Genomic DNA, 13,796 nt, shown 5'->3' with positions numbered 1-13,796 from the left:
AAATATTGCTGAGCAAGTTTGACATCGTGTACGTAACTCAAAAGGCAATCAAGGGGCAAGCTTTGATAGATTATTTGGCAGAGAATCCAGTTGATGATAAATATGAACCATTTCAAACTTACTTCCCATATGAGGAAATTCTATTCGTGGGAGAAGACATTACAGAAATTTACCTTGGATGGCGGTTATTCTTTGATGGAGCGGTCAACTTTAAAGGTTCAAGAATCGGAGCAGTGTTGGTCTCAGAAACGGGTCAACATTATCTAGTAACTGCTAAATTACGTTTCCCATGCACCTACATGGCCGACTATGAAGCTTGCATCCTGAGTCTCAAATTGGCACTTGATATGGGTGTTCGTGAATTGCTAGTCATCGGGGATTCAGATTTGCTGATTCATCAGGTAAGGGGAGAATGTGTAGTAAAAAATTCCAAGATTACTCCTTATGTTGAGCTGGTACAGGAATTATGTAGAAAATTTGAAGAAGTTGATTTCAGATATATCCCAAGGATACAAAATGAGTTTGCTGATGCTTTGTCCACTATATCCTCTATGATTCGGCACCCAGATAAGAGCTACATTGATCCTTTGGAAATAAGCTAGAAGGAGCAACCTGTGCATTGTGCATGCGTTGAAGAGAAGCCGACGGAAAGCCATGGTACTATGAAATTAAAAGGTATTTAGAATCTGGAATATATCCTGAAGAGGCCAGCAACAACTGAAAGAAAACAATTCGGCGTTTGGCAAAGAACTACTTTCCAAGTGGGGAAATTCTTTTTGGGAGGACGCCTGATTTAGGATTTTGTAAGAACCGTCGATGTTGCAGAAGCCAATAAATTGATAAAAGAAGTACACACGAGAGTTTGCAGGCCCCACATAAATGGGTTTTTCCTTGCTAGAAAGATCCTGAGAACCGGCTACTTCTGGATGACTATGGAGAATGATTATGGTAAATATGTGCAGAGATGTCTAAAATGTCAGACACATGGAGATTTGATTTGAATGCCTCCACACGGGCTTCATGCAATGAATTCACCTTGGCCTTTCATATCTTGGGGCATGGATGTTATCGAACCAATAGAACCATCGACATCGAATGGGCATAGATTTATTTTGTTTGCTATTGACTACTTCACTAAGTGGGTTGAAGATGCTTCATATAAAGCCGTCACTAAGAAAGTGGTTGTAGATTTCATCAGGAATAACTTGATTTGTCGATTCGAAATTCTAGAATCAATCATTACTGATAATGGGGCAAACTTGAACAGTCACTTGATGAATGAAATTTGTCGTGCATCGCAACTCGACTACATATCATCCCTAAATGAATGGAGCCATGGAAGCAGCCAACAAGAATATCAAGAAGATCTTGAGAAAGATGGTCGAAAATGATGGGTCATGGCATGAGATATTACCTTATGCTTTTCTAGGATATCGTACAACAGTTCGAACCTCCACCGGGGCGACTCCCTATTTGCTTGTTTATGGGAATGAAGCTGTGATACCTGCTGAGGTTGAAATACCTTCCCTGAGGATTATTCATGAAGCTGGACTAAGTAACGAAGAATGGGTTTGCGCTCGTTGTGAACAAATCATGTTGATTGATGAAAAGAGAATGGTTGTCGTATGTCATGGTCAGTCATATCAGCACAGGATGATTCGTGCTTTCAACAAGAAAGTGAGAGCTCGAACATTTGAAGTTGGGCAATTAGTTCTCAAACGCATACTCCCTCACCAAGAAGAGTACAAGGGTAAGTTTGCTCCAAATTGGCAAGGTTTTTACATAGTTCGCAAGGTACTATCTGGAGGGGCTCTGATTTTATCTTAGATGGATGTCCAGGAGTGAACCAAACTAATCAATTCTGATGCGGTAAAAAGATACTATATTTGAAGGAGGTTCTAGTTTTATGGTTCTTAGTTTTTCTGTAATTACCATGTAATAATGTTTTTTATGATGTGTAATTGCCTAGAACCCATTTTCCTTTATGTATGAACTACGTGATGACTTGAATTCTCAAGAATGAGATACGTAGGCGACCTATGTCGGCTTCGGTCAACTCCTTAGGAAAATTTATCCTTTCACTCTATGTATGAACTATGTGATGACCTGAATTCTCAAGAATGAGATACGTAGGCGGCCTATGCTGGCTTCGCTCAACCCATTAGATTTTTCTATATATCCTTAGCGTAGTATTGAACTATATTTGACCTGATTCCTGCTTCAACGGGATACGTAGGCGCCCCAACGGCCCGGTCATATAACCCTAGAAAATGGAAACTGGGGCAGAATTTTTGAGAAGGAATCTCAAAAATTCACAAGAAAAGATCAATATCCAACAAAGAGGATGAAGATCAGCAAAGACTTCAGATCCACTCGAGATGATATCAACTCAGACGACTCTAAACAAGGGTAGAAATTTTGAGGGAGGCCTTAAAATTTCTACCAAATACTGGAATATATTTCAAATTCTCCAGCACTAGAGGTCGAAGTTAAGATTTGAGAATCACCACCTGTGATAAAGTCTAGAAAGACTGAATCTCCGTCTTTGATAAGACTTTCAGTAAAGAGCCTCGACAATGATGAATCCCAAGATATCCTCCGTCAAACATTGGACATTGTAAGAATCAAGAGAAAGACGGTCGCTGAGCTAGCACATGACATGACTGGCAGAGATTTTTTAAAGTTTTGCAGGAGTTCTCGAAACTATTTTCTAAAAATTAAGAGTGCTTTCAAAAATCTATATAAACTTTTACTTAGTGATTGGCTAGACATCAATTAAGACGGGGAGTCAGGGGTGGAAGTCCCAACATGATGAAGTACCTGAAAGATGGCGAGGAAAAAACAAGGATCGAAGGAGGTCAACACGGAGTAGTTTCATTCAAACTAATCATTTTTTGTGGATGCAGGGATCGATATACAAAAATAAGTGTTTCTTTCAAAAAATCCCCAAGCAAGGCGGGATCCATGACAGAGCATATAATGCTTAATAAAGGTACTTTTGGTAGACCAAAAATGGGCTCAACACCCATTTATCGATGACCTTTCGAATTGTCCATCTCATTTTTTGAGATCATGGAGGACAAACAAAAGTGTCTTGTCTTCTTTACAAATATTGTATTTAGACTTTTTCTGAAAAATGGTCACTAGCAAAAGTGACTTTGTGTAACTAATCATCTACGTTGAGTACAAGTACATGTAGACAGCAAGACGCTGATAAATGAATTCAGGTGAAACTGTCTCTAAACTACCGGAAGGACTATTGCATATCATTGCCAAGAGGGCCATTGCATATCATTGCCGAGAGGGTCATTGCATATCATTGCCAAGAGGGCCATTGCATATCATTGCTAAGAGGGCCATTGCATATCATCATCATTCAGTATCTGTTGATGCGCTGGATAGAAATGCTGGCGTCGAGGGTATTGTCATCATTCAATATCTATTGACGCGCTAGACAGAAACAGTAGCGTCGAGGATATTATCATTATTTAATATCTGTTGACACGCTAGACAGAAATGCTAGTGTCGAGGGTATCATCATCATTCAATATTTGTTGACACGCTAGATACAAACACTGGCGTCGAGGATATCATCATCATTCAATATCACATAATGCGCTAGATAGAAACGCTGGTGTCGAGGATATCATCATTATTCAATATCTGTTAATGCGTTAGACAGAAATACTAGTGTCGAGGATACCATCATCATTCAATATCTGTTGACGCGCTAGACAGAAACATTGGTGTCGAGGATATCATAATCATTTTATATCTGTTGACACGCAAGACATAAATGCTGGCATCGAGGATATCTCATCATTTTATGAATTAGCATCTGAATGCATCAAGAGCACACGATTTAAAGGGACGCCTTTAAGTCGGTGACTAAAGATGAATGATATATAAGATTTCCTAGAAATTCACAACTTGAGGGTCATCTATAAGTTATATTATTTGGAATAGGATAGTGTGCAAGATCACCTATGAGTTGATAGCCTGTAGGTCATCTGTAATCCACAACAACATCCTAACCGGATAGTGTGCAAGATCTCCCAAAAATTGATAGTTTGGAGGTTATCCATAAGTCGCAATTAAATCCTTATCGAAGAATATGTGAGATTATCAAATTGATACATCCAAGGGTTCTCTATAAGCCGCGTCATATCTAAGATCGATTATGTCCAGGATTACCCAAGGACTAGCAATCTGAGTAATATTTATAATTCATATTATTTACAAGGTCGGATGGTGTACAGGAACACCTAAAAGCTAGCGATTGGAGGGATATCTGTAAGCCATCTCTTATCCAAGGTCAGATAATGTGCAGGATTACCTAAAAGCTAGCAATTCAAAGGATATTTGTAAGTCGCCTCGTATCCAATATCAAATAATACACAGGATTATCCAAAGATTGACAATCTAAAAAAATTTATTAATCGATCATTGGCTATAACCGGAGAGGTTGTCATTCCATGTACAATAAGTGATATAGGTAACCAAAAGGGTTGCCACACCAGTACAAGATTACACGATTGTAGGGACCGTGCATAAAGTATCGTCGGTGTCCAAAAGGGTCACCCCACTTTGAAGACATATCCAATCGACAAATGTCATAATTATACAACAACCAAGAGGGTTGTTGTGTTTGTTATTGCCAGTTATTTCATTCTAAATAGGTACATGAAGAGATGACTCCGTTTTTCAGGTCATAACCCACGTAGAGATATGGTAAAAAACTACATACCTCTTTCGTGAATTATGTTTAGCACTAACACTTTTTGCTTGAAGCATTATCAAGAGCATCCGAGAGGATGAAAATCTCAAATCAAAACCACAGGTGTGGACGACTTCAGATAGGATGCAGTGCAACGTGGAACTCTTTCTTAGCAGCAAAACAGGACATAGTCTAAAGAGGGACATCAAACTCTTTGAACGCAAGCTAAAGGACGATCACCACCACCATCCAACCACACCCCTGTTAAAAGACATGTGGGTATTTAAGGATATCCTGATTTCAGCTTCACCTTTGGGATATTTCTAAACTCATGTCGAGGGTAACATTCAGGTGGCAACACACTTAGAGTTTTGGAAATTATGCCCAGGTAAATTCTTACCTATGGATGTGAAGATCTCCACGTTCATGGATAAAAGGTTACAAGCCTCTTTTCCGCAACTCGATCAACTTGTCTTGAGCCAAAGATCGTCTGAAATAAAAGACTATTTTTTCTACCAATTGATTCGAACTACAAGTAGTCTCATTCCCTGAGTCTTGGGAATATGTAGGCTGGGCTCTATGTAGAAAACTCGACTATGTTCCAATCCCCCCCCCCCCCCCCAAATCCCTTCATTCCCTAGCTTTTCTGTTTCATCAAAAACTCCAAAATCGAGATAGCTGGTGAATTTTTTAAAAAATCATGCTTTAAATCAAGCTTATGAACTACAAGTGGCCTGATCCTCATGTAACCTGGGATATGTAGGAAACCCGATACCAAGGTTCGTCCATAACTCCAAAACTCGTGTGAAAATCAATCTCTTTCGAATTTGAATTTGTGGTCGGACAAAAATTAGTAACGTCAACCTCCCTTTGCCTAGGGTTACTTGCATCCACCCTACCCAAAGGGAGGGGAAGTTGTTGGCTCCTAATTTTTGACCTCCATAAGTAAATTTAATTCGGAGTTTCTTCGATTTTCAAATAAAATTACAATATTTATTTTATCTGAATAAAGGATTTTCAAAGTATTTATTTGGGTAAATTGATCATTTAAGTAGCGATTATATATTATCGTGTTCAATTATACGAAATTTTATTATTTTATTACTTAAATGCTTATTTTACAAAATATCATATTTTAATCAAGGTTTATATCAAAAATAAATTCAAATGATTAAAATTTTAATTTAAATATAATTTTACTCTCAAAAATTAATTTATTTGGATAAATATTTGTGTAATTTTATTAAATCAAGAAGCTCGAGATCAAACAAGGTATTGATTTTTATCGAATTTTGATTCAATTTAGTCAAATTATTAATTTGATCCTAATTGAAATTAATTGGTCATATTTGCAATGCAATGTGAGCAATCTAATTTTTAATTGGATTGAAATATTGATTAATTTTGTCCAAATCCTAATTTTTTAATTGGGGGTAATATTTGAAATAACCCCCAAATTCTTAACAATTACACCCACCAACCCAGGCCCAAAATCCCACCGACCCGACCTAGTCCCATAACCTTTCTCCCCTTTTCTTCAAGAACCTACACGTACAACACCATCCAACAACGTACAACAACAATTCCCAGCTCAGTAAACAGCAAAATCAACCCAAATTCGACGAATCCAACCCGACCAGCTCCAAATCGACCTATAATCAACCTATTTGTGGTATTCTTCACACATTCCACACGATAGTAAGACGAAGAAGGACCTCGAAGCTTCTAGAAATGGGTGAGTTGGCTCACCCCAATGTCCTAATTTCGTGAATCTCGAGAATATTGGTACGATTTCATACGTATTTGGCTTTTTCCAATGGTTTTGGGGGAAATCCGTTTTACCCAAATAAGATTGGTCCACGGATTATGAAATTCTCTCAAAAATAAAAAAAAAGCACATTTTGGGGATGAAAATCGAAGAGGGGAAGATTCAAATTTTGAATTTAAAAAATATCTCCATCGAAAATCCCTAATTTACCCCAAAGGAAGCCCTAGGTAATTTCTCTATAAAAGGGCTATTTTAGGTAGTGAAACCAGGCCAGTTCAAGAAGAGGGTGTTGAAAATTCTAAAAGAAGATAGGAGAAGAATTTCTTTAGAGTATACCAGTTTCTCTAGCAAAATTAGCTTTTATTTTCTTTGAAACTCAATGGTTTCATTGGAAATCCTGGGGATTTTGGAGTTGGAAATTGTGGGGAAATTTTTGGGAGGTCTTGAAGGCTGAAAATGGAGCATTCAAGCAAACCCCTTTTCTAGTAAAAATATTTATCGTCGAAAAAGGTCGGCGGTTAATCGACATTTTCGAGTTGAGGACTGATTCCTGGTAGTGTTGGAATCCGACATTAGCTCGAAGGTCTCGTTTTGCTGCCGAAGAACAGGAACCCGCCTTGGAGTCCAAATGGACATTTTTCTCCTCGCATTTCATAATAGGACCCACATGGCCCACCTTTTCAAATCAATTCCGAAGCCTCCAAAAACGACCTTATGGTATACCAAAGGCAAGGAGTTGAAGGAAGAAGAAATGAGTTAAAAGCCATCTTTGAAATGGCCAAAGGACTTGAAAATCCCGTTTTTCATTTGTTTTGTTTATTTATTTATTTAGTCCTTTATTGTTGTCTTTATTTATTTCTTTTCATTATTCATTCCTTTTGGGCCTCGAAGCCAAAGTTGTACTTAATACAGGTGGAGCAAGATTCGAGCCAAAGGTTCGAAAACTAGATTAGGACAGGTGAAATGGGTCGAAGGCTCAACTAGACTAGGACAGGTTTTATTGGTTTGGGCCAATGGCTTAAATCCCTTACGTCCTTCCCTTCTCCCTGTTCCCTATGTTTGTTTTCCTTATGTGTTTTGTGAACCTAGTAAAATCCTTAGTTAAGTCGCTAAAAACTGGTTTTGCATAAACACCAAAATATTTCTAAAATTGCTTTCTTTTCAAAAAATAATAATTTTTACTTCAATGTTAGTCAAAGACGATTTTCAAACATTCCGGATAACCGCAAGTTAGCGGACGTTTTAGGTGCCTAACACCTTCCTAAAACGTTAATAGAAACTGCTTATCTAGAATCTCTAAATTAAAACGATTTTCCTGTTTTGAATCGTTTGAAGTAACTCTCTAAAAGGTTTCTTAATTCTTGTTCAAAATTAAGTGGCGACTCTCAAAAAGTCAAAATTTCTCCGCAAAATAATATAATCGATTTCTTCTAATAATTTTTATTATTTAATAAAAAAATCAATGCATTAATTTCTTGACACATAATATTCTGGACTAGATATATCAAACTCCATCTAAAATTTTTTATATAAAAAAATTATTTTTCTATAAATAGTATTTAATATATTTTTAAAATTTATAATTTATAATTTATTATTATTAATAAAAAATGAGGCCCTCAAATTTTGGGGGCCTTAGGCTGTTGCCTTTTTTCCCAAAGGGTTGAGCTGCCCCTACATATACAATCCATAATTTCTGCATATACATAAAATAATGAATTAGTATGCATTCTAAATAGACTCACAAATATGTTCTATTTATATTCATATTGTAGTACTTAAAAGTTATCACTAGGTTGTTGAGGCAAATCTTTCACATAACACACATAAAAAAACTCCAACTTATCATTATCTTTGTAATTTGAATGGTTGTCAAGATCAGTACGAAATACATAATCTGCATATGATTTTTTTTTGTAGAATACATATTACATTACAAAAAATACATATATATCTGCATATGTATTTACAGAAGACATATCTGACTCATATGTATATTACCATTTAAAAATACATATATATTTTCATATGTATGTTCGAAATACATATTAGACTGATAATAAATAAGAAAATATAAAAACATATCTTAAACAGTAAAAAGTAAAATTATACTATATATCTTCATATGTATTTAGAAATACAGGTGTGACTCATCGTAGACAAAAAAATACAAATGTATATCTGAAACAGTAACAAAATCTATAATCTATAATCTATATCTATAATATATTAAAAGTGTGAAGACCCTTAAAAAAGTGATTTGAACTTTTACCCTTCATTAAAAGTCTCTGCAATAGACAAAATTGTCTTTTCATATTTTTTTAAAAAATAAATTTATTATTTAATCAAATTAAGGACTTCCAAAAGTATATGAATAGAAATTAAACACTCCCAAAATATATGGGATAGAAAATAAGGACTTTTGAAATATATGGAAACAAATAACCAATAGAATATATATGGAATCCTAATAAATTAAATATGCTAAATTTTGATTATTAAATTTTTAAAACCAGGTGATCCAAAATAGAGATTCAGATTCTCTTTTTATTATTAGTAAAAACTCTTATAATCATATAAATACTATAATATATTTTAAGAGCATAAGTTCCAAAATTATTATTTATTCTTAAATTACCATATTTATCCAAATCACGTTACAATGCTTACTTTACAAAATTTTATATTTTTTTATTTACGTGATGTTTTTTCTAAATAGTCTATTTGTCTTTTTCTTTAAAAAAATTTCATGTTTTAGTTTTTCTTTTTTTTTAGGTGTTGGAATCTATAATATTTACTTTTTTTAATTCCTTTTTGGTTTAGACAATATTTATTTTTTTTAATTCCTTTTTGGTTTAGACAATATTTACTTTTTTAATTCCTTTTTGGTTTAGGATCTCCTATATATATAAAAATTATTACTGCACAATCTCATTTATGAACTTTATCACTTTTGTATTTCTAGGTTTTCTTTCTTTACTATTTTTTTTATAGTAGATCTTAATGTTTTGTCTTATTACTTTCTCATTTGTTTTCCACCATAGATATATTATTCATATTCTTTATCAAAATTGCAGATTCCTGAAGTGAATTTGTTCAGAGGTATGTTTTCTAAAATTTTAGACTGATTTTAAAATTTATAATAATAAATGATGTATTTTTTGATAAACAATTATAAATTGAGAATTTTCTTTGTGAATTTTGTTTGTAGTATTTCATATGCAATTAGTGATTTGAAATTGAGTTATTTACAATTTTGGACAGATTATTTAGATAGTTTGGTCATTTGAAATTCATGATAATTAGTAATGAAATTGACTTATTCATAATTTTGGATAAATTATTTGGATCATCGCATTTCATTATGAAAAATTGATAGGTCATTCTGAATGCATAATAATTAGTTATCTTATTAATTAAAGATCTTTTTCAATAATGCTTTATGGTTAAAAAACTACGTATACTACTTTCTGAGGATTATTCATGGGATTATTTTTTTAGGAGATTTGATTTTTATTTATTAATTGTTTGGCTTGTAACTTAACTTTTTATAGTGTTTTTTCTTAATTGATTTCTTCTCTTAAATAGCGAATTCCATCCAATAATATAAATGCAGTATAATAATTAATTCGAATCTTCATAAAAGATTCTGACAATTTAAATATAGATCATTAGGATGTTAGTTGTTATTTTTGTAATAGATCTTATTTGCTTTTTTGTAGTTAGATGCTTCAAGTTAATTGAGCATTAAAATGAGGCATGATAATGGTTATTTAGTTTGTTCCATATTGTTTCTTAATTTTGAATATCGTGAATTTTTTTCATGTATTTTCATCTAAACTTTTTCTGAAAATTTTGTACTAATTGTGATTTAATCTTATTTTTTTAATTGGATTTTATAAAGAAATATTTAGAACTTTGAAAACAACTAAAAAAAGGTTATTAAATCTTAATTAGCTAGAAAGCACTACAAATGTGTACCTAAAGGAGTAGTACTATTTTAAAACTTTATAAGGCATGAAACCTAAAAAAATTCTCAAAAAAAGAATATTTGTTGGCTCAATTAGTGGTCGGTGTAAAAGAAATAACACAAAGAAATGTCTTCCTGTATACATACATACTTTAGCACGCAAATATCTTATTTCTTTAGCATACGAAAAAAATACACGAATCCAATTATTTATTTTACCTTTTTTTTCTAGTTCATTTCAATATCTTTATTTAAAATACTTTATTTTTGTATTTTCATGCAATATATTTAAAATTACAAGATTAAAATATATTTTAATATATTTCACATGTCTATAATAATTAAAAGACACATTATAAAATGTATGATGACCTATAAGCTATAAGTTCATTTAGTCTTGTTGGTCAAAATAAATATGAACATAGTAACTCTCTCCTTAATGACTGATTGTATTTGCTGAAATAAGAACTCACACATTCACATTATGATTTTTGAAAATTTTTCATTCCTAACTAACCAGATATTTTGTATCATAGGTTGCAGCCACAATCTCCTTTTTAAACTTTTTCCACTTCTTCCTCTTTATCAGCAAGATGGTAGCATGTACCTCCTGGAGTTGAACATTCACTCCCAGCCAACTGGATAATTGGTTGAAGGGAGAGAATGGAGAAGAAATATTTTAAATAGGTGGGTCTGATTGGATAAATCTGATCTTTATTAAACAGGTTGATTAATTAAATTAATTATAATATTTTAAAAGAGAGTGAATCACACACGCAATACATGAGTCTAAAGTTGCAGAAAAAATGGGTCAAATGGAGTATTTAATTGGATAGTAACTAGTTTCGTACGGTAATAAAATTCAAAAAATTATAAAAATACACAATTTATGTTTTCAATATTACAAAAAATTTCAACCCCCAAACATATTACAAAAATTTCATATATACATATAATGGTATGTATATGTCGGCTATGTTATGTATATTAATAGGAAAAGAGATTAAAGTAATTACAAAAGTGGGAGATAATATAATTACTTTTACAAGATTAGTATTTATGTTATTTATACAATAAAATTCCCGCAAACTTTCAGTGTCTTTTTAAAAATTCGAAATAACTTTAATGATGTAGTGATGTCTTTTCTCTATTTTACTTAATCATTTAAGTATATAAAAGATCTCTGTCATATACTTTATATTGATTTGATATACTCTTTGGGTAGTTTGGTTTGAGGTACAAAAACAAATAATTTTAAAATAAAATAATAATTTTACAATAAAATTTTTAATGCATTTTTGATTGACAACATTCGGAATAACTTAGTTTGGGACTAATAAATAATTTCGGAATAAGTTATCCACGCATTTGATGGGATAATAATTCCATCATTATTTATTCTTGGGATAAAATGATAAAAGGACATAATTACCCTCAAATTCTTTGTCTCACATTAATAATTAATATGCATACTAGAAATATTTAACTAGAAAAAAATTCTTCACAAATGATAGCTAATATTTAGCGGGAATATAATTTTGGTGCTAATTTTTTTAATCAAAAAATTTGGTTTAACTTGGGGTACAGTGAGTAGTTAAATTTTAGCGAAATTATGATTTTGGCTCTAATTATTTTTCTATATCAAAGAAGTGATCATAGTCACATATATTAATATAGACATACTTTGGTTAAATCATCCTTCGCCTAATGCTCGCTTCCATTTCTACTTGGTTATTTATTTTATTTTATCATCGCCTCTACTTTCTGAAATATTATCTTTAAATTATCATATGAGCAACTATGTTGATTTAATATCTTGTAAACTTAATAATCAATTTTAGGTCGAGCAACATTAACACACAAATTTTCTGAGAAAATAATTCATTTTTTACTACGATGACCAAATTACTATGCATGTACTTCACTCAACTAATTTATCAAATATATTATTACATTACATAAAAACATATAGGTAGCATAGACGTATTAGAATTTTGGAAGGAGGGATGCTTTACTATGAAAAGGTAGATCTAAGATATAAATGTGACCGATTTGATCTTAAGGTTCTTATCATTGAATCAGTTAAACTTTTAAAGTTATAGATCCAAAATTAATTTTTATCGTTTAATATATATATATCGTGTCAGAAATATTGAAATCGCTTGAACCCATTGATTTTATGTTATATCATCCACTACTACTAATTTTAATATACTCATTTGATTCAATTATATAAAAAATTATAGTGATAAAAAGAATTAGAATTTTTCAATGTAACATACTTGAAAATTTTGAAGGATAAAGTATAAAATTAATTAAAATGCAATAAGTATTATCAATAACCGTTAAGAAAGGTTCCCCCAATTTTAGGAAGAAAAAAAAAGAGAGATTATAAGATTTAAATATCTAACTTCACTTAAAAAGGTGCACTCAATCATCATCACATTATATAATACTTTGAGTATTGATTCACACATTTATATTTAAATATTTTAAAATAAATATTACACTACTATAAATAATAGAACTTAGGATTAAGTAAAAAAAAAATTAGAACTTAGGATTAAGTAAAAAAAAAATTAGAACTTAGGATTAAGTAGGATTTTATACCTTCACCAGATTGAAGTCCCAAATTCCCAATTAAAACTATTCATGTTTCTTTTTCTTTAAAAAAAGAAAAATAATTTTGAAACTTCAAATAATAGAAAATAATTGTCTCTCTCTTGAAAAAAAAAAGAGAGAGAGAAAAATTATAGGAATACAAACATAAAAATAATTAAGTTAACTAAAGTGAAGGGTATTTTAGTAAACAAACAATATATTTTTACAACAATGTACTACATATTATTTTTAATACCACAAATCAAGCAACCACTAAAAAATAATCTCAGGATAACTTATCCCATGACAACTAATCTCAGTATTATTTATAACATAACTAATTTCGGTATAACTTGTTTTCAAACCAAACGACTCCTTTGGGTGTGGATAGATAATTGTTGAATCTTTTGTTAGAGCCAAATCAGCCTTAACTCGAAAAAATTCACTAATTTTGACTCAATTTTTTATATTTATATTTTAAATTTTAACACTTATCAACAAGTATAAATATTACATTCTAAGTCAAATAAACAAAAAAGGAATTATAACTTAGAATGTGTAAATTAAAAATTCTAGCTCCATATCTTTAGCCTTTGCTTTTTTCCAAATGCTTTTTAATTGGTTTTGTATTTTTTTGATTTCTTATTCATTGCTCGATAGTTGTAGGGAGTCTAACTAGTCTGGATTTATGTCACATAGATTCTATGCGGGGAAATTGCTCCTTAACAAAAAAAAATTTG

The 13,796-nt window shown here is 31.8% G+C and overlaps 1 protein-coding gene across 1 annotated transcript; it reads left to right on the top strand.

The window, feature by feature from the left end:
* The first annotated feature begins 1,335 nt into the window (after positions 1-1,335).
* Positions 1,336-1,827, top strand: LOC107846570. Its single transcript, XM_016690927.2, has one exon. The coding sequence runs from the start codon at positions 1,336-1,338 to the stop codon at positions 1,825-1,827; it is 492 nt and encodes a 163-aa protein (XP_016546413.2).
* Positions 1,828-13,796: the final 11,969 nt, after the last annotated feature.

The sequence above is a fragment of the Capsicum annuum genome, chromosome 11, assembly GCF_002878395.1.
Source record: "Capsicum annuum cultivar UCD-10X-F1 chromosome 11, UCD10Xv1.1, whole genome shotgun sequence".
NCBI classification, from domain to species: domain Eukaryota; kingdom Viridiplantae; phylum Streptophyta; class Magnoliopsida; order Solanales; family Solanaceae; genus Capsicum; species Capsicum annuum.
The sequence above is the reverse complement of the archived record's forward strand: the minus strand, read 5'-3'. Positions and strand labels throughout refer to the sequence as shown.